Source organism: Gadus macrocephalus, chromosome 1, assembly GCF_031168955.1.
Source record: "Gadus macrocephalus chromosome 1, ASM3116895v1".
NCBI classification, from domain to species: Eukaryota; Metazoa; Chordata; class Actinopteri; order Gadiformes; family Gadidae; genus Gadus; species Gadus macrocephalus.
Window position 1 is genome coordinate 18,587,142 of NC_082382.1, and position 27,956 is coordinate 18,615,097.

The 27,956-nt window shown below is 45.4% G+C and overlaps 1 protein-coding gene and 1 long non-coding RNA gene across 4 annotated transcripts; one reads left to right on the forward strand and one right to left on the reverse strand.

The window, feature by feature from the left end:
- Positions 1-55: 55 nt before the first annotated feature.
- Positions 56-27,956, reverse strand: LOC132461569 (uncharacterized). 3 transcript variants are annotated; one of them, XR_009526634.1, is made up of 25 exons: positions 27,469-27,956; positions 20,049-20,246; positions 17,425-19,801; positions 17,119-17,316; positions 16,828-16,948; positions 16,347-16,440; positions 16,015-16,104; positions 15,736-15,852; positions 15,254-15,352; positions 14,751-14,902; positions 13,945-14,083; positions 13,544-13,666; positions 13,055-13,252; positions 11,968-12,635; positions 10,965-11,486; positions 7,957-8,206; positions 7,518-7,607; positions 6,907-7,206; positions 6,605-6,775; positions 5,999-6,176; positions 5,341-5,457; positions 4,280-4,567; positions 3,817-4,058; positions 2,354-2,408; positions 56-2,166 (listed from the first exon to the last, which is right to left on the reverse strand). XR_009526634.1 is itself a non-coding variant. In XM_060056772.1 (25 exons), the coding sequence occupies exons 1-24, from the start codon at positions 27,469-27,471 to the stop codon at positions 2,375-2,377; spliced, it is 6,774 nt and encodes a 2,257-aa protein (XP_059912755.1). In that variant the 5' UTR covers positions 27,472-27,956; the 3' UTR covers positions 56-2,166; positions 2,354-2,374. The 3 variants fall into 3 exon arrangements, 2 of the variants coding, with proteins under 2 accessions (XP_059912755.1, XP_059912767.1); XM_060056772.1 differs by having other exon boundaries at positions 2,354-2,413; XM_060056784.1 differs by lacking the exons at positions 56-2,166; positions 2,354-2,408; positions 3,817-4,058 and having other exon boundaries at positions 4,401-4,542.
- On the forward strand, positions 12,155-13,502 carry LOC132462165 (uncharacterized). The gene is made up of 2 exons (XR_009526736.1): positions 12,155-12,242; positions 12,980-13,502. It is a non-coding gene; the product is annotated as an uncharacterized LOC132462165 (long non-coding RNA).

Sequence of the window (27,956 nt, forward strand, 5' to 3'; positions counted from 1 at the left end):
GAAACTAAACACTTTGCATACAATGAGTAACAGATACACACACACAAAGAAAATGTATCTCATATTTATTTTATTTCACATTTCAAAGTCCAAAAATTGTCCAATTCCAATGATGCTTTCATTGAAAAGAAAGGGTCAGACATTTAATATGGAAAGATGTCCTCTTCCTTTAAATCTTTATATCTATAGATATCAATAACATTTAAATGTCTTCGTTTGAACTAAATAACAACATTGAAACATTACAGACACACTTCCTTTCTTGTTTATTTGTTAGAATAATGTAATCTGTCAAAAACAGAAATGGGGTTTGGATCGTGTGAAAACCCTAGTTAAAACTATTTCAGAATACAACAAATAATACAGAATGCCACACATGCCAACAACGCCTGATAATAAACAAGTGTATACTGATTAAAAAATGTTTTTGTGAATTAACTATATTGGGACTAAAATACATAGATCCAGGCAATGCCATTGCGCAATTCCACTTTCACTGTCTACGTACTATTGTGTCGTTCCCCTTAATGCGGCTTTCTGAGGAACAATTAGGGGTCATATCTGTATGCTAACGTGACCATCTGGTATCACATCCTCATGCAAAAGTGTATAAAGGTGGTCCGTCTGTGTTCAATAAAGAAACAAAATAATAATGATGATAATAATAATTAAGATTATACAAAGAAATAACAATGAAATACAATTATTGTTTTTGCATAATTTGATTTAAATCACTCTGTAAAGCACATATCGGTGCATTACCTGTAGTGGTTGTATAAATAAAATATGACTCTCAAACAAAAGCCCCAAAAAAGCAAGCAAACATTGACGTTTATAAAAATTAAGTTGGTAATCAGGAAGGAAGGAGCAATGTGATATTAGTGGTTTTAAATATGAACGGACATGCCATGATGAACATCAGACACGGCATTGTTACAAAGAGTAATATAAAACCTTCTTTGTAAAATAACAACTGTTACAAACACAATACAAATATGAAAGTATGAAAAACAAATATCATTGGTTTTAAGATGAGGAGAAATGCTGGTAAATGATCCAGTTTGGAACCATCTTTGGACCCATAAAATAAGTGGTTTTTGACCCAAATGTTTTTTTGTTAGTGGTCACCAAACTCAGTCGCTAGAAGGCATTGGCACACAATATAGCTGTATATAAGCTGACCATTTATGACTTTATATTGAGGTAATGAGTGGTATTACCAACCACCCAGGTATTTAAATGTTGTCTATTTATAAAATTGTTGATGCATTAAAGTTCTTGTATTAGCCTTTAAAGACGCATTGTATTTATCTTGGATTCTAAACAATACAAAAAATAGCAGAGAAAATCACCAAATTTGAGGTTTCATAAAAAGTATATATTAAGAACTATTTAAATTTAAATAAATAATCTTCTTTGTTCCCTTTATCTCAAAAAAGGGTACAGAGCAGAGGATCCAACAAAATCCAAGCAAACTTTACAGAAAAATGCAATCGAACACCAATAAATTAAATCTTCAAAGATTTTGCTGAATTTACCTACATAAGGTTGCCATTTGATCAGGCAGGTGAAATTATCTCTGATAATAACACACACACAATGTTGCAAACGTGAAATACATTATACTGCGTGGTACAAAGATCCAACACATAAGCTGTACTCTGACAAAGATATTGTTTGTAAAACATTCACAATCCAACAGTAGAACCGAATGCTGTAAGTTCTGCATCCCCCACTGTCAAAGACCCCCATGGTCCATCAAACCAGCCGTTCCACAAAACCGTTTCAAGAGAAAAACTGTACATGCCATGACATCGGGACATGATGTGATTGAAAAAGTATAAGAGGAACTGTGTCTGAGCGCCAGAGAGCAACATGGCTCCCATACACCATCATATGGCCTGTTGTCCTGTCAGGATGCAGTCTGATGTCCTCGCTCCCCTCAACCACAACGTTCCCATCGTTGTAGGAACTCGCTTCATGTAATGGATGAGCTAAGAGCAAATAGTCCAATATCGCTGGGAGGATTTGTGAAATGGAAAAAAAATATCAGCAGACATTTGCAGGAATAATAACATAAAATGAGTGGCAGTTGATGGGAAATAAATGACCTCTTAAATGGCTTGATTCAGCACACTCAGGGTCAGGTCTGGTTGGAGACAGGACCTAAAATCCGAAAGAAATGCATAGACACAAAATACTTATTGTAGAAACAATCATTAACCTCAACATTATTGATCATACACAGTGCTAAGCTGTTTGAACACATCAAAATCGTTCCTGTCTGGTCGCTCATTATAACTTACATGTTAACAAATGATTCCACGAAAGATCATTGAGCATAACATCTTACCTTGAGAGGGTCATCAAGAGCTTAAACCTCTGTTGATTTCCCAATGAAGATCTCACTACCCTGGTGTGAAGAAGAGCATACGTCAGCATCACATATTTGGTCCTTGGTATGTCACATTACATAAGAGCTATTATAAAGAGAGCTATGGCACTCCTAACGTGTCAGGAACAAGGATGCAGTACCATGCTTGAACACTGGGGGCAGAGTGCTAAACAATGTAAGAATCCTTGGGGGTGAATGGGGCAAATGCTATAAAATGAGAATCTGTATTTCAGCTGTGCATGGGCATCATTCTGCTTCTAAGCAAATAATGCAATTCACAGGTTATTTTGAATACACCATCGGGAACCAGACGAATCGTGTTTCATTCGCTCTGAAGAGAGCAATACGTCTTATTTATCGTTGCTCCGATTGGTTACAGGTCTATCAAATTGTGTTCTGATTTATTTTAGTCTAACCATGTTGATAACTGCCCTTATCAGTCTGGAAAACGGGTTCCAGACTGATAAGCATTTGCAAACTGGTCTGGCGATGTCTGGCACGAGACTAGGCATGGCCGTAGCCAGCAATGAGATCACCGAGGTCCGGGCCGGACCTTGGTGATAATTGAACTGTCGCTTAGTCAGGCCCCTGTCGTTACCATGACGAACGCAGAAAAACAAACCAGACTAGATAACAAAAACATCTGAAAATTGACAGCTGACAGTATATCAAAGCAGGTTTTGGAGAAGTTTTGGGCAAAAAATGGTTTTATTTCTTCCAGAGGCAATCGAAAGGGACTACCTTATGCTACGTAGGGGTGTAATCAAAACTTTAAAATAAATACAGAAGGTTACAAGCATAAATTCAGTTGGTATTCTGGCCTGCCACGCAGTCTGATCCACATTACACACTTTTTCTTGTCCCGTTGGGCTTGGGAAAAGGGAGGAAATATAACCCATTCTGCAGCCTCTCGTGATACCGACTGTCCACCGTGTTACATGAAGCACATTGATAATTTTTTTTTACTCTTTTATAAATCCAACATTAAATTGTTTTTATGCCTCCTCCCTGTTGTTTTCAATGGAGTTGTCCAGCTGATGTCCGAGTATAGTTGAGGCTGGAATGTCATTGGCTCATCTGGGTTCTATGTGCGGAGCTTAGTGACAGGCCAATTCTGTACCTCACTAATTTCCAAACTCGGGCTACGGCCCTGGGCATGCAGCCATGCCCTCATGAATATGCATGAAGAAATACAAAAACCTGAAAGTGATGCCTTTTATTTTCTTTTTGAAAAATGCCTTTTTCATCAAAAGAGTTCAAGATTGAATAAAAGAATACATAAGTGCCTTGCTATCCGCCCCTGGTGGTCGCTTCCCATATTCAGCCCCTTCTTATAAGAACATCTTTGATAACATGGACCAATCTGACCTGATTTAATAAAGTGATTGGTCCAGACCCACGTTTCTACGATGTTACGTTACCTGAGAGGTGGCCAGGGCTGAGGATTGGAGGAGACTCATTGCTTTTCGTCTGATCATTGCCGGTGAGCCATTGATGCGGAGGCTGGGCTTCTGACTGAGCGGTGGGCGGGCCTTGGTGCTGTTGTATGCAAATACAGAGGAGGAGGAGGAGTCCACTACCTCTCCACCAATGGCAGACAGGCAGCTGTGCTCTGAGCTGCTGAATGGGCTGATGCAGTCTCCCGAGGACTCTGTGCTGTCCACTGGTAAAAATATAACAATAACAGAAATGGATCACAAAACATGAATGAAAGCAATGCATTTTTTAATTTAAGATGTATTTAATCACAATGCTTCAATGCAGGTTTTGGTCTAAACTGTTTCTCACACGTGAATAATTGTATTCATTAATTGCATACATTACAGAATGATAATATTACATATTATATAAATATATATCTACTTAAGAAACAAGTCAACATACGTAGAAATAGACGCCCAATCTTCCTCTTCTCACAGTCTTGATGAAGGTGATGCTGACGGAGATGAAGATTGTTCAGCTCATTTTCCGCCAGTGCTTCGGAGGAGGAGCACACGGTGTGACGGCCTTCCGCCCCCTGTGATTGGCTTCCCTGGTAGCCAATGGGAGGCAGCGAGCCCCGTCCGGAGGAGGAGGACGATTGGCTGATGGTGGTGGAGGCGGTGCTGCCGGAGCCGATGGAGTTTGGCCGTGGGTATTCTAAACCCCTGTGTGAACAATACGCCACAGGGACTGACAACACACATAGATAAGACGTCATCAATATCACACGGCCTTCAGGTACCTGAACCCAACCTAACTGGAGCTCGGCTCGGCTAAGATCTGGGAAATACTATTTTGAGAAGGATCTATGACATTTTTGTAAGCAGTCCGAGCAGTCACTCATTCCCAACATAGAATTGTTGTCTTATGGTATTTGTGTTGTTATATCAGAACACACTGTTGCCCATAGGACGAGAGATTCCAGGATTTATCAATCAAAGATTTCTGATTCTGATTGAAGGTAATATCGTGGTTTGGCACTACAAATGTCTGTATGCATGGATGGACTTTCTATCTAGTTTTCTTAAAAATGTGGTTTCATTTTGACCTCACACCCAGGGCTGCCGGGCTGGGGGTGTAAGGCAGAGGGGGGCCTGTGGGAATGTAATACATAAAATATATATATATATATTTTTTGATTCTTCTACCACCCCCTAGTGGCAGGAGCCCCACATTGCGCTCAGTGGCCATATGCCGCTAGGTCACGTCTCGTCCCCCCCGTCAACAACTGTTCCCCCCCCCCGTCAACAATTCTGCGCGGGGGGCTGGTTCGGGGGGGTCCATCAGTACCTCTTGTGTACAGGGCCCAGAATTTGGTGCTACGCCCCTGTTCACACCACCACACCGTCCTGCCCCTCTACCCTGCTACACCTTGCAGGGCAAACGCTCCTCACTCAGCCACTGAGACCTGGTGTGTTACAGTGTACATAGCGTGTTGTTCGGTGGGGTGTTCGAGTGCTTACTCCTCCCAGACAGAGTGCCGGGCACGGCCCTGTCACAGATAGCAGCCTCGCTGGGGTGGATGTCCATGAAGGGTCTCCTCCCCATCCCCATGAACACCCTCTCCTGCATCCTCAGCTCTGGGACACACATGTCAAACGTTTAGGTTCATGTTCATTCATAAGTCATTCTTCAACATCAATAGCACAATAAACACAGCGACTCCCATTGAAAACACAATAGTTTGTGTTTTTGATGTGAGCTGCCTTAATTTCCACTCGGGATAGAATCAATTATAACATAATCAATCTATCAATCTATCTTAAACAATAACACACACACACCCACAAGCACACATGCACACACATGCAGTCACGAACCGTCACACACCTCTGCTCCATTCTCATTCATAAGTCATTCTTTAACATCAATAGCAAAATAAATAGCAACTCCCATCGAAAACACAATAGTTTGTGTTATTGATGGGAGCTGTCATAACACCTTAATTCCCCCTTAGGATAGAATAAATGATAACAAAATCAATCAATCAATCAGTCTATCTGTCTATCTGTCTATCTGTCTATCTATCTATCTATCTATCTACCTACCTACAACAAAAACACACAACAACCCACACACACACACGCACAAACGCACACACACGTACACACCAACACACACCTCTGCTGTGCGTGGCCTGCTCCCAGAGGATGCGCTCCAGGTCGGAGGTCCAGGCGCGCTTCACCTCCAGGCTGAGGGACCTCAGGGTGTATGTGTCCTCCCTCTTCCTGCGGCGGATCCACAGCTCAAAGCACAGCGCGTTGTGCCCCGAGGTCTGTGTCATCCCGATGTCACACGTCTGTCCGGGAAGGGCAGGCGGTGACCAGAGAGGAGAGGGGTGGAGAAGAGGGATAAGAAGAGGATAGGGCCATTCAGTTGTCTCGTCCAGTGGTTCCCAAATTGGGTGTCCCGAGCCATAATGGGGTCGGAGTTAGGGACAGAGTGGATTTTGGGATGGCCACAAAAAAATTGTTTTGATAAAGAAAGCTTAATATATACATGTCTACATGTCTTGTCTGTTTCCTTTGTATTTCATTAGAATGTATGTACCATGTACATATACACTGTATTGAGGTTCAACATACAGTACAAAGAGAAACGTTAATTATCTCACTTTTTTTAAATTGTAATGATCACAGCCTAAAAAAACATCCACTATATGAATTTGGACTCAACTGTCTTAACATTGTAGGCCTACATAAGGGTGTTGTGGTTCATTTGACAGACCTTGAAGGACTGCTTGTAGACATAGACGTCATTGCCAACGTCGTTTCTCTTGGTCTTGCTGAAGAGGATGAGGTGTTCGAAGAGGAAGATGCGGCGGATGCATTTCTTCTTCCGGAAGAAAACGGTGAACTCATCCTGGCGAATGAGCTGGCCCTGTTCTTTCAGATTCACCTGATGGGAAGAGGCGGGAAAGCATGAGAGAGAGAGAGAGAGAGAGAGAGAGAAGAGAGGGTTTTTGGGAAACTCTCACAAAACCTGCGTGTAATTCACTTGTCACACTGTCTACCATTATTAAATCTTACATCACAGTCCTGGATGGCATCCATGGTCAGGAGGTCGTTGCCATGGCGCATCTGGAACTTCACCAGATCAGCGGCGCCTAGGATCTCTAACCTTTCCCGCTCTCTGTCGCCGCCACTCGCATCGGGAACACGTGAGCCAGCGCTGCCCCCTGCTGGTCCGAGCTGGTACTGCGGGTCGTGGGGCGATGGGGCCAGGGCCAGCATGTCCTGCAGCAGGAGGCTGTACTTGCTGATCCTCTGGATGGGTCTCAGCAGGTAGGAGGAGAGGTCCATCATGTCCCCCAACTCCTGCTGCTTCCTCTGTGGAGCGCATGTGAAACATGACGTATGTTAGCGCCCTCTAGTGATAGTTTTAAGATCTTGTGTATGTGTTTCATGTCTTTATCATGTAAGGTAATTTACTCTGGGTAACCCCAAAACAATTGTTGGCTGTTGATATTGAGGCATCTGTTTGATTATATAAGGCCTAAAGGAAAATCAATAAACACATCAGTATAACAAGATCACTTAAAGTGCATGCACTTTTCATTCAATAATGACGAGCAGTATTTGGACAGGAATTCAATGAACAGAAAGAAAGGAAAAAGAACAGAACTTGAGTTGGATCCCACCTTGAAGATGTCATGGCGGCGATGTAGGATTAAGGCATCTGACTTGGGCTTGTTCTTGCTGTAGAGCGCATACAGGCCAAAACTCTCACACTGTGGTAGAAAGAAAAACGAAGATGGTTTCTACATGAGTACATGAGCCACCTGACCTGTTGATTGGCCACTACTATGATAACCATGTACCCCCCCCCCCCCCATGGTTTGACTCCTCCATTGGAGCGTGAATGAGTTATTGAATGGTTATAAGTCGTTTTGGATAAAATTGTTAGCAAAATCCCCTCAATGTAAATGTAATACAGTGTTAGCAAGTATTAGTAGAGCATGAACATGCTCTGTTAATACTTGCTGTGTTTTCGAAAGCACGTAAACACTGGACAATCTTCATCACAACACCAACACCACCACCACCTCCACCACCACCACCACCCCCCCAGATGCTCACGTGTCTCAGGAAGCAGCGAGCCATCAGCGCCGGCTCCCTGCGGCTGTCCTCCAGCTCCGGGAGGAAGTAGTGGGCGTGGAAGTCGTACAGCTTCTCCAGGTTCCCGAAGATCACGCCCCGCTTGCCCCGCAGGTCCTGGGGGATGTCGGGCCTCTCCAGCAGGGGGTGGTAGTGGGTGAGGATGTAGCCCAGCGAGCGCACGTACTCCCGCTCCGTGTGCACCAGCTCCTCCATCACGCGCTGCAGCCGCCTGGCGGCCCAGGGTGGGGAAGACACGTCAGTCAGTACGGTGATCCAAACATGGAGGTTAAAGGGGTTTGGATGGCAGTATGAGTTTCAATGGGTTTAAGGTTGAATGAATGTGGAAAGAAATGTTTGTTTATGGTTTTAAGTGACATATGTGAGGCATCTAGAGCCGCTATTAAGAAAAATGTATATATGATTCATGAAGGAATTTAAAGTGGTGATCTCGAAGATTTTAAAGGTGAAATATTTAACCACCAGGTGTGAGTGTGATTAGCCGTGATTAACGTACAGTCCACTGGGAAGGCTGGTAGACTGATCTATCCAGCGCACATCTAGGTGGACATGCCCACTTGCTCACTAGAGGCAGATTTTCAAAACAGCTTGTCATGGCTGATAAGTTATAACATTGACCACGGGTGGTATAATACAGGCCCTTTAAGGAGGTTTGGATGGCTGTATATTATGGTGTCGGGTTTCAATGGGTTTAAGGGTAGAATGAATTTTGAAATAAACAGGTTTTTAAAATGTTTTTAGGGGACATTTGTGATTTAGAGCCGCTATTCAAGAATCTAGTGACATCACAAGTGAGTGTGTCCACCTAAATGAATGACGGATAGATGAGCAACGTTTGCTACAGTCCACTGTGTAGGCTGGTAGACGGATCTATCCAGCATACATCTAGGTCAGGGGTGTCAAACTCATTTTACCCTAGGGGCCACATGGAGGAAAATCTATTCCCAAGTGGGCCGGACCGGTAAAAATATGGCATAATTTTGTAAAATTAAACATGCTGTGAGCACACCAAACACAGGTTTCCCATTTACTTCCGTAAATAAAAAGGACGATGACCATTTTTCTTGTAAAACTCTGCACTGTGTCCACTTTTCGTCTTTTTGACAGAGACATTTTGGGGCAATGAGAGTGCCAAAGCGCATAATGTTGGAAGTATAAAGGTACGGCCACACCAACCGCGTTGCTCGCGGTAGGGGCGTTGAAAATCGGCATTTTTGCATAGGGAACCATTGGTCTAGGCGCGGTACACGCGGTGAAGCGGTGAAGCGTTGCGTTGGGGGCTTTAGGCGCGGAAGTTGCACGTAATTACGCACGTAAACGCAGCCTGGCGGACTATTTCTCTGCTGATCAACACTACGAATGCTGGAAACACACCATGTGAAGTTATTTAACCCGATTAGTGTTATTTATATCCGAGATTATTTAATCTAACCCGATCTAAGCTCTATTATGCACCCAAACGCGGCGTTTGGGTTTCCTACCTCGGACTCCAGCGCAGCCACGGCCGACATCTTTCTTTATTCTGGGTGGAAATAGTTACATAGTTACGCCATTAAATGCGTTTATGGAAACATTTTTAGCGAGAAATGTGCATTTTAATTTCATAATTTTTGCTCAGTGAATGTGAAGGATGTTTGGTTTGATAGTTATGACGAAGAGGGAACGCTCCGTTCACTTGCATGGACATGGACTCATCTAGCTGCGGTGGCGCGGTGACGCGGTGGAAACGTTGAACCACCACACACCGATCAAGCGTCAGGTTAGGCGCGGTACTCGCGGTATCCACTGCGAGCAACGCGGTTGGTGTGGCCGTAGCATAAGGCAGAACGACAAGGTAGCTCCGGGCTAGCTGCACTACCTGTTTATACTTGCTCCCTGCTCAGCCCCGGTATAAAGTTTGCTTGCTTAACATAATTGCTATTGCGATTTCTAGTGGACACATTAACAACAGCAGTTTCTTTCATTGAAAAATAGCAGATCATTTTACGTTACATTCCAAAGCGACTTCCAGTTGCACACAATTGTCCAGTAGTTCAATGTACAACAAATTAATCAGTGCCAGTCAATGCAATTCATGTAATGCTAGGAAGGATTTTTATAAAAAAAATTATTATTATTTTTTTTTTTTTTACAATACTGTTCTTCACAAAATCATCTCGCGGGCCGGATTAAACCCGTTCGCGGGCCTGATCCGGCCCGTGGGCCGTACGTTTGACACCCCTGATCTAGGTGGATACGGCCACTTTTGATGTCACTCCAGGCAGATTTTCAAAACATTCTGTAATGGCTAATCAAACTCACAACTGGTGGTAAAATATTGAACCTTTAAGGAGGTTTGAATGGCTGTATATGGTGATGAGTTTCAACGGGTTAAAAGGTTGAATGTTAAAATAAACGTTTTTATGTTTTTAAGTGACATATGTGAGGCATCTAGAGATCTATTAAGGAAAATAAAAGTAAAATGTATCCATGATTCATGAAGGAACTTAAAGTGGTGATCTCAACGATTTTAAGGTAAATTAAAGTCTGTTGAGTCCCTATCTTTCGCCGAAAGAGATTAGACAATGGAGACACTGATGAAAGCCCTTGCATTTGGAGGATTATGAATGTAACAAACTGGGTTTGTTACATTAAATGAAGGAAGAAATAAAAAGATTGTCATCTTCAATATCCCTCATCAGTCTATCGTTATGAGATGAAGTACGATAGACTGTAAAATGTAAAAATGAGTATTAAATAAAATAGAATTATACCTGTACTTCATTGTCAGCTAAAAGACAAAGAACAAGGTGCACATGACAGATCATATAATACCAAAATCTTTGAAATACTCATCAGTAAATAAGACAAAAACCTTTATGTGGTCACACACGTCATTGATTACGCTTCTCCATTGATCAATGCTGATTTGATGCTTCTAAGCACCTTTAAGACAAAGACCCACTCGGGGCCATCGCCGTCAGACTCACAGGGAGTTGCTGGGGCCCTCGCCCGGGCTGGCCGGCCCCTCACACCTCTGGTTGGGCAGGCTGGAGTGCTTGGCCCCGCCGAGGGCCCCGTCGCCGGCCCCCAGGCGGTACGCCTGCTGGTAGGACTCCTGGGAGCAGAAGCTCCCGTGGCGGGAGATCTGGAACATCTGGGCCTCCTGGAGGATCCGGCCCGAGGGCGTCCCGTGGTGGGAGCAGGACGAGGGGCTCCGCTCCCGCGCCGGCGACGGGGCGTGTGGGGGCGGAGGTGGAGGCGGAGGCGATGGGGGCGGCGGCGTCGGACTTGGCGTCGACGGAGGGGGCGGGGACTCGGCGGGCGGGGGCGGGGGGAAGGAGGCGCAGGACTCCTCGCTCAGCGAGCGTCGCGCCGCCAGGCCTCGCCGTCCCCACGGGAACCACTGGCAGCCCACGGTGTGGGACTGGGAGAGGGCGGCGGCGTCCCTCTCGCTCCTCGCCCTGCTCCCGCTGGTGTCCCGTCTGATCCCGCGCTCCTCCTGCTCCCTCCTGTGGGGAGAGCTCTGGATTAGACTCACAGGTACGGATCATGATGGAGACATTTGACCAAATAATACAAGAGTACAAAAACAATGAAATGTCAGTGTTGGGGGGATGTACGGCGTTTGGCCTGCAGGTGGGGCTGGGGAGTCATGTTTGGAGCAGTACGGATCTGCTGGGTTGATTGGGTCTGACTGCTCGCAATCAGACCCAATCAACCCGGAAATCAACCCTGCTGGCCAAATGCCGTACGTCCCCCAACAATCAATGAAAAGTCTGATTTTATACAGTTTTTCGCGTCAATAAATTAATAAATACATGCAAACATTCACAACAAAAAACAATCCAACTTGAAAGTAAATACAACACAAAGGAAGTCTAAATAAACCCGATTTTACAGTGAAGAACACAACATGTCATTTACGTATATTAAGCATCGCCTTGCCGGGTCGACACAACAGAGATAACAGTACAACAGTGGAGACCTCACCCGAGTGGTGCGACCGAGACGACCTTCGACCCCTGGTTGGTTCTGTCGAAAGTAGCGTTTTCCGTCTGGAGGTGAGCTTCCACCACGCTGATGCTGCTGCTCCTTCCGAGTATGGGCCGTCTCTTATCCACCTCTACCGTCCCTGAGATGACCCCCTCCCACTGCGGATGGCTTGGTCCCGGCGTGGACTGTAGGAATATATCCTCGCCACCCGGGAGGACGTCAGAATCCAGATCCCTGCAGTCACACAGCAGGGCTGCGTACTGCCGCTGAAGGTAGGCCTCGTCCACCTCCTGCACCCTCTCCTGAAGCTGCTGCCTGGCTTCCTGGCACTTCAGCCAGGCTACGTTCCAGGCCCGCATGCCCCTGGAGGCCCTCAGGGTGCTGGCTTGAGACCGGACCTCCTGGAACTGCTCCAGGCTGAACCGGAGGAAGCGTTCTTGGTATGACTTGAGGATGGCCGAATCGTAGCCCGCAGCGGACCAGTCGTCTTGTGTTGGGTCCGGTGTTGGTGGACCTTGGTCTGGACCGAGGGAGGGGTCTGGCTGGTGGCAGCCGTGGAGCTGGTCTTCTGCCATGGCACTGGTGGTGCTGGTGCTGGCAGGTGGCCCGGCGGACTGGTTGTTCTGGTCCAGGTATTCAATGCACTCTCCGGCCAGGGCTGTGGCCTGATGAGAGAGGAGGAGATGGTCAGGAATTGTTTCTCTGCTGTGGTCCAATAGCCATAGGAACACTTGGTCCTACTGCCACAAACTGCTACGAAGCACAATAACGATGACGGCTACAACCTTCAAATGACATGAATCAAACACACCAACGAAGTCAGTCAGTGCTTAGAAAAAGATCAAAAACCCAATGATTGATTTTTATAGATTAACTGCCAACTAGGGTTCGCTCTAGTTCTGCAACTACAAAACACTGAACTCGAGACATTCCAGAAATAGTTTTTCTTTTATAGCAAACTAATAGTGACTGATTTTATTAATTTTTTGAAGTCTTTACTTTTCCACAGACTCAAAGAAAACTGCTATGGCACCGACGAGCCTCCGTATAAATACAACAGCTAGCACTGAAAGGCCCCACCGACCTGCTCACAGAAGTCCCACACGCCAACCATGACCTGCAGCTCCCGGCAGCAGACCTCGGCCCTGGCCAGGAAGCTCTCCAGGCCGGCTCGGAAGGTCTGGACCAGGGCGCCGAACACCTGGGCCTCAGGGTAGGACAGCCCGCAGCCCTGGAGCCTCTCTGCCTCCGACACCAGGGCCGCGGCGTGGTGCTTACGGTCCTGCCAGGGTCCAGAGAGCCGTCGGCAGGTTCAGAGAGAGAAAGAGTTTTATTTAGCTCAAAATTATTTCATTCATGATTCGATTCATATCAGAGGAGAGTACAGTACACATTCTATATGATGTTTTACATTGTTAACATGTTATATTTTATTATTCATTATTAATTAGTATTTTTTAAATGAATTATTTCCCTTAATAGTACTGTATAGTGTCATTCCCCCTGAACCTATGCCACTAAAGCCATTTATAGCTTGAGAAACAAACCCATCAACAGACAAGAGCAGACTCACATTGGCCTCTAAGAGGAAGGCGGTGAAGCTGTTCAGAGTCTGCTCCACTCCCTCTTTACAGTCCTCCACCCTCTCCGCCTCCAGCAGGTGGTGTTCTCCCTCCACCATGAACCACTCCCTGATCTACAGCGGTCAATGGAGAGAGCAGAACCAAGTGGATTTAGTAATACGGTCACCTATAGGGAAACGATGAATGAAAGCTTGTTCAATTGTTAAAATATATAAATAAATATAATATCTCCATATTTCTTAAGAGCATTTGATTTATTGATTCTGGTTGTAAAATGAATTTCAAGAAATATGACTTGCAAAATAAATAATTCCTAACTGGAATGCTTTTTATCTAAACAATTTTCCTACCATACCACAACATCTATGACCATGCCGGACATAGACCGTACCTGCTGGAAGTGTGCCTCCAGCTCTCTGAGTTGGAGCAGGTACTCCAGGTGTTCCAGGCACACGTTGGACCTCTGCACCAGGACGTGGGCCTGCTCCTCCACACAGTTGTACAGGCTGGTCACCGAGTCCACCGCATCACTGAGTCAGAAGGACATGAGGTGACGGTGTGGAACTGTGTCGTGCATTATAAGGTTGGTCTGTGACATGCAGCAAAAGTCCAACCTGTACTCATCTATCTGACAGATTCTGCGTTTAATATTTTATAAAATGTGCGAACAACGTAACAAAGACTTATTGAATTTAATCATATTTTACCAATTTACCTCTTGTTTATTTTTCAACCTAACAATTTTACTGAGTTATTATGTTGTTTTACAATTTATTTAGTTCACTTCATATTAAATCTGGACCTGTTAGAACTTTTGTAATTTTGTATTTTTTGATATGTGCCCCCATGTCTTTTTCCCATTTGTGTATATGTGGACTCTATACAGCAAACAAAGTCTACTTTTGGGTACAAAATAAAGTAACTTGAACTTGAACTTGAAAACAGACTTTTGAAAAGGCGCAGCAACATGACTAAAAGGAAAATTCAAGAAGAGATCTTTATCCTCAATCCAATATCTCCTCCGAGACCATAATCATCATCATCATCTGAATCTCTCTGAATTACCCTGAGATTTAGACTGTACACACACACACACACACACACACACACACACACACACACACACACACACGTGCTGAAGGTCTGAGAACAGAGGACTAGGGGACCATGGAGACGGACATCCACTGAGGAGGTTACCTGAAGTCCTCCCGGTGGGGGTACTTGAGGTCGCTCTCCCTCCTCAGCCGGGCCAGGGTGGAGCCCCCCTCCCTCTGCAGGGCCCCCACCCGGCTGTCCTCCAGCACGTCCCGCATCAGAGTTCTCTGGTCCACGATGCACCGCTGGACATCCTGTCAGAAGAGAACCAGACAATTTATTAAAAACAACAAGCAACACCTTACTTTTGAAGGAAATCCATTCAAATTGCATGTTGCATGCTAGCTGTACAGTGTCGTTTGTTGGGGCATAGTAAATGCTGGGCAGAATAGCTTTTGAACTTTTTGATAGCTTTTCTTTGCTTTTTGAACCTTGAATCTTTCGGCTTCAACACCCTCACCCCTACAGTATCTTACTTAATTGATCAGCATATTAAACCATAAGCCATGCCATAACCAGCCCCATGATTACTTGTATATACAGTAACGCGTGGAAGGCTTTGCTGTTCAGCAGCGCTCGCAGGTTTTAAGAACAAGGTTGCAAACCTGTACAGTGTCCATCTTCTGCTTCTCCTCCAGCTTCCTGATGGCCCTCAGCAGTAGGCTGGAAGACTCGTGGAGATCCAACACAAATAGGTGGAGTTTCTGGAGTACAGAATTCATGTAGAAACATGAGAAGGTTCAAACGGTGAAGGAGAAGACAGATCCTAGCAAAAGGATTAGCATTAGCATTTACATTAAGCAGCTGTTTTATCAAAAGCGACTTACAATTAGTAAATTTGTCTGTACGTCCATAGCACTACCTCAGAAAAAAGAATCTCTCTCACGCGTGTCCAGAGAGTATTTCATAACTTTTAAGAAAGGAATAACCTGAATAAGGAAGTTAACTTTTTCGTTTGAATAGAATAGTGAAGGCTTACGTCAAGTCTCTTTTGCCTCAAGTAAGGTCAAGAGTCTTTGGCAGTACATTATACAGCCTTCTATGGCGGGAATGACCCTAATGCGGACATAAGGACATGAAGTCTCACCTGGTGTAGCTCCAGCCAATCACGGTGGCTGTAGGGTAGTGTTCCGTCCAGGTAGGTGGTCAGGTGACAAGCCTCCACTGCCTTGAACAGGGTCTTCGTCGCAGTCAGCACATCGCTCTATATATATTTGTTTTCAATTCAACAACGAATATACAAGCACACAACAGATGAACAAGCATAGAGACAACCACAATAGGCAGATGAACCAAAGATAAGGGATGCCTTCCCCCTGTATATTGGCACTCATTGGTACAGTGAGTGTAAAACCAAGGCAATTACCTGTATTCCTGTTTGATATCTCTCCCGCCGAGGATTGCTGTCCTTGTCCACCAGTAACACAACGTTGTTTATCGCATGGCGAATTCCTTCCTGGAAGTAAGTAGAAGACATTTAGATTTCCACCAATCACTGTGATGGTTTAGAAAAGGGTCAAAAGGACACGGACAATACACAACCTCATCGATGATGGGTCTCTGACAGTATCTGACTCATTAAGCCATTATCCTTGAACATGAATGCACCACTTATTGCTGGGGTCAACGAGACGTCAACCAATTAGAAAGGACCTTGCTCTGCTCCAAGGTATGCTCATGCTGTGTTTGTGTCCTGACCTGAAGGTTGGTCATGGCCTTGAAGAACTGAGGGGGTGGCGGGGCCCTGCGAGCATCGATCACCACCACCATTCCCAGTTCTCTGACTTCCCGCCTGGATACAAGCACAATAAAGACAAGACCACACATTGGTACACAATCTTAAATAACGTATCCTATCCTAGTATACTTGTTTTTTATATATTTATATATTATTTTTTTTGGGTTATTGGGTTTGTATTTTTGGTTTTCCATTTTTAAATGGTAGAATATACATGTAAGAACTGAAGACACATAGTAAATGCAAATATTGTTTTTTGTTTATTGCAATCATAAGGACATTATAGGATGTGACTTATTGCATTTCTTCACTTTGTCTGTTTTAGTTTATGAATGAGTGATAGACTCCTTCCATCATTCATTAATTATTCTTCGGAAAAATAGTAACCTATCCTAAACGTTAACAAACAGCATGAGTTCTGGACAGGTTGTGGTGGTGTACCTTATAACTGTGTGGAAGTAGAGCAGCATCTGGCAGAGTTCTTTGACCGTTCCAGGTGATCTCCATCCAGGGTGGTCTCCATAGACCTCCACCACCGCTCTGCCTGCACGATCTCTGCCTCCTGAAACGGTGTTGGTGTGGAGATTGACTATTATCGTTTGCTGATGACAACATCATTTTGATAATAGATAATCAATCTATCATATTGTGGAATAACTTTGATGCTTGGCTTTACAAAGTGTTTCAGTCCCAGTTCCCATTGTGTGAACTGGGACTGTTCAAGTTCTCTACCTGTGAGACACGCTAGCCCCTGGTAGAGAGGGTGTATGGCTGTCTTAGGGGGTGGCAGGGGCAGGTGATCCGGTCTGGGTCGGGCCGAGCAAGGCGGGGGGATCGTCTTGACGTCTGCTGCACAAGAAAGCTTCGACTGGGTACCCCTCTGGGTAGCCCCCGGTAGTGGGACTGAGGGTTGGGCAGGTGGTGCAGCTCCTAAACAATGAGTTTGAATTTGCAAAAAAGGTTTAAGAGAGAGACTACAATGAAACAGAACAGCAAACAGCCATAATAAAACGCTGCCAAGAGATGAACATTGCCAACCTGTCGTGACTATCCTTCGTCTGTTGATCTTGGGTGAAACCAGCCCAAAGGCGGTGGCGTTTTTGCACTTCACCACATGCAGCCTGGGAACCTCAGCGCAGGACGCAGTGCTCTCTCTCCTTCTGACATTCTGGCCTTGCACAATGACCAGTTCGCACTTCTCCGAGGTGTCCACCACCGCGGTGGAGAGCAAGGAACATCTTCCATCTGGCTCGACCGGCTCCTGCTGGTTTGTCGGGATGCCAGGACACTTAGATACTCCCAGAGGTATCCTGCTGGTGTCTGGTCTTCTTTGCATTACTCCATGCGGTTGACTGATATTGACATTGTTGACTAAACCATCACTTGAATTAGGTGGTAATCCATCGGGCTTGGCAGAGTCTCCGTCTCCCCATTTGGGATCACTTGAGCTCGCGGGCCTGGTAGTGTTTATGCTTGGGCCTCTTTCACTATTCGTCCCGTTTGGACCATGTAAAATACCAAAGGATTTAACAGAGTGCGGATCCCTCGGCTCCTTAAATGGCATTGTGTTCCTCTCACAGAAGTCCAGAGGAGGCCCCGAATCAGTCGACTGCTTTTGCGCTTGGTCACGCTTTACGGCAGCTCTGTCCCTGAGATCCACGCAGTTGGCAGCGTTTGTGTGCACAGGAGGCCACGGAGCGACAGCGTTCATTTCCCCGGACTCCTTACACACAACCTCAGAAACGGGGGCACCCGGTGGGCTCTGCATCGCGGGGTTGAAGCACCTCCTTTGGGTGCTTAACCACGGATCGCCCCTCGCCCCCTCCGGAGGCTGCCTCCCCTCACACTGCGAGCCATCGCCGTCTTCATCCAGCGCACCCAACGCCTCCAGCTTGTCTTTGTCCCTGGCGAAAGCAACCGGGTTCTGTATGGCCGCCTGGTAGGAGTCCCTGTAGCGACACCTCAGCTCCTGTGCTCTGGAGACCCTCCCGCTCTGTCTCCGCCTCATGCAGGGGGTGCACGGCCCCTCGGAAAACTGGACGCTCCGGGCACAGTGGGAGGGGTCTTGGGGGTCCGGGGAGCCATGGGCGTCGGCTTGGGGAAACGCAAGTTGGGAATGGTGAAGGGGGAGGGGTTCGCTCTCTGTGTTGGGTGTAAATGACGCTCCCGGGTTCCCAGATCTGGCGTGGGGTGGATGGCGGGCAGAACTCGGCGACTGTATGTGCGCCCGAGGGTATATTTCGACCGGCCACTTGGGGGGCGCCAGGGGGCCTGCTTGCACCTGCGCACGGCCGCAGGGTTGCATGTGTGCTTGATTTTGAGGGGCCGGTTGCATGGCTGCTCGTGCCTCTTGTTCTTCTTTTCTAAGTGCCTTGACTTCTCCGAAAAGCATAGCTGCCTGTGCCACGTCAATGTAGTCCCCGTCTGCCCCGCCAACCGCTAACCTCGCGTGGTCGGCTGGTTCGTTTGCACCTGGTACAATCGTACCCCTGTTTTTTTCCTTTCCCGACTCTACACTAGGGAACACAGCTTTACCTTTATCTCGACTTGTGAATGTATTATTATTGTCCTCCACGATGCTTGTAGTGGTAATACCCGAACTTGTAAGTGCAGCCGGACATGCGCCGTCTTCGGTACATCGGCTGTCCCAGATATTTGAAGACACCCAGCCTACAGGCTTAGGCCCCGTCTCAGTCTTTTTAACCAGCCGGGAGGAAACAGATGCACTGGTGTCGACCAACCGCAGAGACACCGCAATGCCGTGCTTCGCAGGACGTATTCTGGTCTCCACGGAGATGGCCGGCGGCTGCTGTGTGAGCTCCGACGCTGAGGTTTGAGTGTTTTCAGCGGGGGTTCTGGGCGTAGCTTGCTTGGCAGGAGAGACAGGACGTGGCAGAAAGGGCGGAGAGGTCTTGACAGCAGCAGTAGCAGCAGCAGCGGTGGAAATATAAGGCACAGGCGCAGAAAGAGAAAGAGCAGTAGGTAAAGAATGTGACGAGTGAGGAACGGAGGCCATTCTACTTCTGACACCCTTTGGCCTGTCCACAAAGTCAGGTACTGCCACGCGTTTCCATGGCAACCTCACCACGCCCTGTTCAGTGGCGAGCAAGCACTGGCTGAGGGGGGTGCCATGGCGACCCTGATTGACCTCCCGCAGCCAATCCGAGGTGAACAGACAGGGGTAGCACGTCTCAGGTACCGGGGTCTCCTCGACCGCCTCCACCCAAACCCCCTCCTCTTCCAGGAGGCTGCACACCACGATGCGGGCCGACTGGTCGGCAAAGGGCGCCACCTGCAGGTAGAAGTCCCCGGGCTGAAGCAGCACGGGGTGGACTGGAGCCAGGTGGATGAGGACGTGGTCAAGCAAACACAGGGGCCATCCCTCGCAGAGGAAGATCACATCCGAGTACTGGGCCTAAAGCAACAGGGACAGGATTCAATGCTGTTAGAAGATCACAACGGAATACTGGGCCTAAAGCAACAGGGAAAGGATGGTTCTTGGCCATGGTTCTTGTCTATGGAGCATAGTAAACCTATAAGCTAATTTACCATATACAGTAGGAGTATGCTATGTTTAAGAAGATCCTGATAAAGACAACGAGGACAACTGTCATCAGTGTTAATTTGTGTATGGTTTTGTGCATGGACGGACACTGACTTACACATGCAGCCTGCTGTACACTCTCCAAGATGTGCTTGGCCGGAACCAGGAAGTCGATCAGGCATCGGAGGGCGTCACCTTGGTAATGACCCTCAATGACCTGAAAGAGCTGGCTGAGAACTGTGGGGGCGGTGGCCTCAAAGGGCGGGTAAAGGGCCGACAGAAGGTTCTGGATGGACTTATCCAGAGAGTCTGGGTTCTGAAAGCACAGCAGAACAACAAACAGTCTTTCACATCTCTGATAAAAGACAAACATTCAGCCTTTTATGTGTGGGTGGGTGTTGTTGTTGGGCTTGGAAGACGCGCACTACTTGTCATTTAGGTCAATCGCAGTTAAAATGGAAGGATAAGAGGATGTTATTTGAGCTTTTGTTTGACAGGGGCTTCTCTCTGGGCCCTCAGGGGCCGGCTGCAGACATCTTTGTGACCATCACTGTGGAAGGTCCAAAGGCCTCTTTATGAACCATGTGCTTGAAACATAATGTTTGGAGAACGATGATACGTTAAAGCTACTTTTTTCCGAACTAGCTGAATGCTTGCTGTGTGCTATGCAAATAAGATTCATGTTAGGTTTTAATGGATGTTCCTTGCAATGGCTTTACTTTATCATCACCAAATAGGGATGGATGAATCTTCCAAACAATGACCCTCTGAAATTACACTCTTATTGAAAAAGCATTCGACAGTCATGGTCAATAGCTTCAAAAGTCCTTTCTTGCAGAGTAGACAGATCTCCAACCTTGAACACCCACTAAAATTGTTCACACAAAACCACTTCCACAAACAAAGATCCAAAGACTACCTACTAACAAACCAACCAACCAACCGACCTACCACCCAACCAACCAACCAACCAAGCAGGCTTCTCATCCATCACACCATTGTCACCGGTAAATCATCCTGGTGACCAGAATGCCAGGAGGCCGCTCTCAAAGTGCTGCTCGCTGGGGCTCTGTGGTTTCACATTCTCCTTGACCTGGACCTTTTGGCCCTCCATCCACTTATAGGCCCTGCTTTATATAGCCTCAAGCAAGTCCCCCCACTGCAGTGAGGGCTAATGTATGTGGTTGAGGCTGTGTCCAGATATGTGGCTGAGGGAGGAGTGGTTGTTAGGGGGTGGAGGGGGGCGCTGGAGGAAGTGTGAATGTAAAGCTGCCACGGGATGCAGCGGCCCCGGGTCGGCTATGGCTTCAAACTGGGGCGGCCCGGTGTACAGTGGGGACCTGGAATGGTGTCAATGTAAGAGGGGTGGTGAATGGTGGGGGCAAATGATTGACTGATTCATGGGGTACAAAGATACGATCAGTATGAAATCGGTTTTGCATACATTTCTGTACAAAATACATCTAATAGACTAATAACTGGTTAACATATATATATTTAAAATAAAAAGTAGATACAGCAAATCGAATGTTTCCTTACAATATCTTGTGGTCCCGTCGTTTATACCCAAATCCACACATTTAACCACAGTTGAAATGATTTGATAGTTCAGTTATGTTATAGTGTGATACGAACGGAAAATCTGATTGAATCCCCTCACGTTAACCTTGCTGAACATACCATATGTACTTTTACACCCATGGTACATGGAAAGGACTTTTGGTTCTAAGTCACTGGATATTAACTGAAACGTAAATCTCATGCATAACATAGTGAAGAATAGTTTCAAAAAGCAATCCCCGTAAGAGAATGAATTTGAGAAAAAGATCCACATTCTCCTAAGGCCACATGTTCTATTTACGTTTGTTCTCTTTGGATCTGGTCGTATTCAACCTCCGGGATAACGGGAGAAGAGAAGACAGAAGATATGCAGAGTGGAATAACAAGAGAAGATGGAACAGACTGTGATTAATAGGCATTCCCTGCAAACGTTGGCTCTCTACCAATCCATCTAGCGCTGTCTGTTTTCTCTCTAAGTGTCCGCACCTGTCATGAGAAATAACACAGACAACCTGCTCAGGGGAAGCGACAGTGCGTTGGGGATTATGTCTATCTATTTTCCCTATCGCGCTAAGAACTTGGTCCCGCGGTTTCCCCGCCTGCCACAAGCCCTCAATCTTATTTGTATTTTCTTTTGGATCACTTGACGTTATCGTCGACTCATCAGAGCTAACGAAGCAGTGAACCGGCAGCCACCAGGGAACAAGGCACTGCCGTCTGACTCACATCCTTCCGGTCAGATCTCAGTTTGCATAGCTAACATGTACGGCATAGCAACAGCCTTAGAATGAGGGAGGGGATCAAGATGGCAGCCGGAGAAGAAGAGAAATTATGTTGATGACAAGGGTTTCGCTGCTCTATTTGTAAGATAGAAAGAGCGGAAAAAATGTTAGAGAGAAAGATGCAAGAAAGAAAAAATAGAAAGAGGAGTTTTAATATGAGCAGTTGTATACCTTTCTGACCCCCGTTACTTCTATGTTAGGCTACAGTGAGCTCCGTTTTCAGTTTTGGCTCTGTGGTGTCCGACTAAAGGGGTAATACTAGCCAGGAAAATGTCAAGTATTTAAATGACGGCTGAGTGTGGTAGCCTCTGGTGTTTATTGCATGAATATATATATATATAAATACAAAACATACAAAAATAATAAAAATCCATAAATAGCAAAAATATCATATCATATCATGTAGCATTCTCGAATCTGGCCATTTAACTCTGCTGTGCAAAGCCAACCAAGAGCAATTCTCAAACTTCTGAACTACTTGAGCAATAATTGCCCACACAAGCTTGCATGTAAGCTACGTTAATAACTGGCCATTCGTGGACCGGATGAGTGTGAGTGTTTTATTACATAGAAAAATATAAATAAATAACAAAATTACAGCTGGAACCAATGATCACAAAGAATACGATTTTTGAGACACCCGATAAAATGCGGATGTTTAAAAATGAGGTTGCCAAATTCTGAAAGACTCAGTTCATGTTTGTGTTTTATCGGATGTTTATCTGTGTGTGCGTAGTACATGTATGGGTGCTCTCTCTCTCTCTCTCTCTCTCTCTCTCTCTCTCTCTCTCTCTCTCTCTCTCTCTCTCTCTCTCTCTCTCTCTCTCTCTCTCTCTCTCTCTCTCTCTCTCTCTCTCTCTCTCTCTCTCTCTCGTGTCTTTGTATACCCAGACTAGCGTTCAGTTTCCCTAGGATCTATATAAATATTCGCCCTTCCGACCATGAGCCCGTTGCTGTAGATAGGATGTCCCAGGGAGGGAGATCCTAATGTCTCCCTCCAATACCATTAGAACCCAGAAATAGACGCTACACATTCCAGATCTCAATCTCACAGGCCCGACGGCCGAGGGAGAAATTAAGATTAAAAAAGACAACACAATAAATACTTGGAGCAATGGTAATTCATGATATAGCATTTCTGAAAAACTGACTAACAGAACGTCTTATGGCAGATTCATTCTTGACTTTATTTTAGAATATTAATCTGGTGATATCCATATAACTTGTAGCAAATTGTGTTCAAAGTATCCAGGAAGCGCCTTTTTTTTTTGTACAATATATATTTCTAAAACAGTGTTTGCCAAAGTGATAGATTGTGTGATAACTGAGAAGGAAATGATTTTGCAGAGCATCAAAGTGTGGATAAACTGAACAATCTCATTATAACATAACAAAAACATTTCTGTTTATGGGCATTATAACCTCAACTTGAGATGGTTGAGAAGTTAAGTTGATTAAAGTCAATGTCTAGTGTTGAACTAAACAGAATGAAATTTAATATCCTCAAAAATGAACTGGAGATCAATTCTATTCCAAAAAATGTCAATGAGCTATATGCTATATTTCAAAGGAATCCATGAAAGACTAAATGTATGAGTTTGTGGCATGAAGGAAGCTCTAGCCAGCTGATGTAACTGTGGATTATTAGTCAGCAAGGCTTCTAAAAATGTGTTGTCGCACCCGGTGGATTTTACACTGCAATCTTGGCCCTGTTTGCTTCTGTTCAATGACGTTAAGGCTACACTCTAACATAAATATGATACCACATCTGAGTGATGTCACCTCTATAAGTTGTCTACGATGACTAACACTGTTAGCCACTGAGGCATAGCAAGCTCAAATGTTTACAGAGTCTTTAGTGAATATTCCTTCTTACATAAGGCATAGCTAGTGAATGATTAGCCAAGACAGCTACAGGAGTTGTGCTATGCTATGCTAAGGCATATTATTAGATTAGTGCTACGAAACCAAAATAGTCAATGTGGGTGTGTGTCTTCACATCGTCACGTCGGGGTAGAATCTCTGTTAATGGACATTGTATGCCCACACTGTTTCATTCACAAATGACTGGAAGAGTTGGGATTTTCCGGCAGATTCTCCGGCAGTGACTGACAAGATGCTATGTTCACGCAAACCTAATTACTAAGATGTTAGAGCACAATGCTGCTAGTTGTGAGATGTGTCTGCTAACCTATGAATATAAATGGTTTAAGGTGATTGGCACCCCTCATCAACATTGGTCATGATGACTCATAAAAAGGAAGGCTTCTTCTCGAAGTTTGTCTGAATTTGGTATTGTTCTTTATTTTTTTGGTGGGGGTTTGTTTAATCTTTTTTGGTCTTCAAAACAACCCTTTGTAATAAACCCAATTCAAGTTAATTTGATGGTCATTATAGTATAAATCACAAAAGTTCAAAAGTATAATTAAAAATTCTAATAATTTAGGTTATATGAAAATACATAATACATGGAGAATGCCTCAACCAGTATTCAATATGATACACTTTGTCACCTGGACACTGTTATTCACAGCACTGCCAACCCTAACCCTGCCACAGACACCAAGACATGAAACGGTGCCAAATCAAACTCCAAACACTATCTCCTGGTAACCAGGCCAAGCGTAAGGCAGACGTTCAGGCAGACGGTAGAGTTAAGTATTTAGTTAGCTCAGGGATCAGCAAATGGTGACTGGCTTGTTAGAAAACACTAATCATGATATCCTCGATAAGCAGAGAGCGGGGATCTCAAGACGACTGCAAAGTGGTGAGGAGATTTCCACACCTGTGTTTATGTCGTTTAAAAACGCATCAGGTAGTTAGGATGAGGGAGGAAGGCACTTAAACATGTTGTCGTTCACGGTACGTCACAGGTTTCCTTTTGCGTGTGTGCATGTTCTGTGTGTGTGAGTGGTTGTGTTTTGTGTGGGTGGTTTGTGGGGTGTGTACGCCGGGGTGTGTTATTATATTAAAGTGTGGTTTAGCTTTCACTAGCTTACTCATCTAATCTAGAATTAGCCCACAGCTGCCCCGACTACGTAACGCACACTGAGATTTCATAATAAAGGGCCAGAAATCATTACCTAGCTACGGTAATAACAGGGGGATACACCGTTCAACAGATCACTGAGCCACACTGCCTGTGGGGAGAAAGGAGGCCCAACATCTGCGATATGAAATACTATATAGGAAACTTGAATAAACCTATGCTTTTCAAAACTGTAAGTAGTATTAAACCCTGAGTATTATAATTTAGACTCCAAAACAAATGTGTTCAATTAAATGTTGCTACTCTCCTTATAGCTCCTATAGAGTTGGCCTACAGTTTGACTAAGGCCTTGGACTCATTTTCAGTTGAAAAAAAAGAAAATAGCATGCATATAGTTCTCAGCAGCTTATGTTGGTGCGCGACATCTTCAGTACATGCGGATACACCTTGGATGGACAGAGGACTGCAGTTACACACGTCGTCCACTGACATCCAGGTGTTCCAGCGAAGCGGCGATGATTTGCTGCTCAGCAAACAGAGCCATTGAGCACTCGGCCCTGTGTTTCCGTTCACGTCCCCCCACAACTGAATCATCGTCTCCCGGACAAGAAGAAGAGCTACTCTGTCTTTAAGCCCCCGGTCAACACAGGAAACGCGCACACAAATACTGAGAATCCCTCCCCTGGATCAGCAGGAATAGTTCATGGTACGGTGTTAACGGCATTGGCAAACACGCGGGCAACCGGGTTGGATGGTGATGAGGATGAGGATGATGATGATGATGATGATGACGCGGTACGTGCACAAACACACACACACACATTCATGCATTCAAACACAAACACACACACACACACACACACGCACACACACACGCACACACACACACACACACACGCACACACACACACACACTGCTGCCAATTCCAACCAAGAGTGACGGTAGGCGGGCATTTTGAAAATTTGACATGAGCCTGAATCCTTGCATAACATCTTCCGAGTTGGTCTCCAACAACATCACCATTATACAGAAAGTAGACACACCCTCTGTAGAGCGGGCAGGTGTTAAACACACACACCACACGCACGCGCACGTGTACACACACATACACACGCAGAAAATAACTACATTCATTCAGGAATTCCTGGCTGACCTAACGCCTAAAGGAAGTGTAATGTTGTTGTTTCCTAACACACAGTAGTGCACACATTAAAAACATATGTTTCCATGACGAGATTATCAAAGAACTCTGACCATCTTATGAGGTGTATCACACAAGGACTTATTAACTTCTGCTTCAAACTAAGATCATTTCAGTCAATGCAAGTATGTAAAGGGGCTTGCTATGGAGCATGTACAGATATTTGGTGCGGGATACAGTGGAGTGTTTGTGAAATTACGTGGAACGGCCAGCAATATGCAACCCCCAAAACATTCCCGGACGTCCCGGCAACAGTAATGCTGAGCTGTATGCATAAAATTGCATACCAACGATCATCCAATAAATATGCACTATTAATGTTAAGATCCACATAGGAATATGCGGGGGGATCAAGGTGTTGGTGGGGGTCCTGTCATGGCTTACATGAACACACCCCGATTGCAAAATAAACATGTAAACTGACACTGAAAAAGTCAAACAGCGAATTCCGTTGGTCGGTGTCGGGGTTGGTCATCCGAGATGGCATTTCAAATTTCAAGCAGAGGCATAGGCGAAAAAACGTACAACAGATACTTCAATGCACACCCAATCCCCCCATAGATGCCACGGTGTGATGCGAGACCCCTAAGCTAGATGGAATAACCTGACATGGGAGACCCCACGAGGAAGAAGGTGGCTGCATTTCCCACTGACTTCCCGGCAAGGCGCAGGGAACTAAATTGACCACTTTGAGGTATTCCGAAACTTTGGGAACATCGCCACCCCGACACACAGACTCTCAGATAGTCTGAGAACATTACATATCAGCACGAGTGGACGCCACTTCAGTCCAGAGGCCCAGAACCATAGCAAATGAATTAAATCACTTTTTGAATCAATATATATATTTGCAATATTATATATTTCCTGAAAATATAGAGCAAGATTTTGAAAAGGTAATCCACAATTTAAATGAAGCCAAACAAACCACAGCCTGTGTACATAAACAACAACAACAACCAACCAACTGAAAACTTAATCAAACAAATCAAAATCCCACAGTACCATCTTTCTCGCCGCTGGTTTGTCTTGCTTTCCGTGACGAGAGGGGTGCTTCCTGAGGTAATCCAGTTTGAACACATACTTCTGCTACACTGGCTGTTGGTGGAAGACGGCTGGCCCACCGCAAGCCAAACCATGCTGCTCTCTCTCTCTCTCTCTCTCTCTCTCTCTCTCTCTCTCTCTCTCTCTCTCTCTCTCTCTCTCTCTCTCTCTCTCTCTCTCTCTCTCTCTCTCTCTCTCTCTCTCTCTCTCTCTCTCTCTCTCTCTCTCTCTCTCTCTCCCAGCCAACGGTCTCTCATGACAGGTAGTCAGAGAGGACAGCCCTGGGTGTCTCTGGCTGACTGGCTGCTCACAGCTAAAGTCCTTGGCAATGCCCCTCTCTGCTCCGGGAGGTTTTCCCTCGCACACTATCTGTCTCTGCAGTTATTTCTCTCTCTCGCTGACTCTCTCTCTCTCTCTCTCTTTTGATTTCCCTAGTTTAACTATCTTTG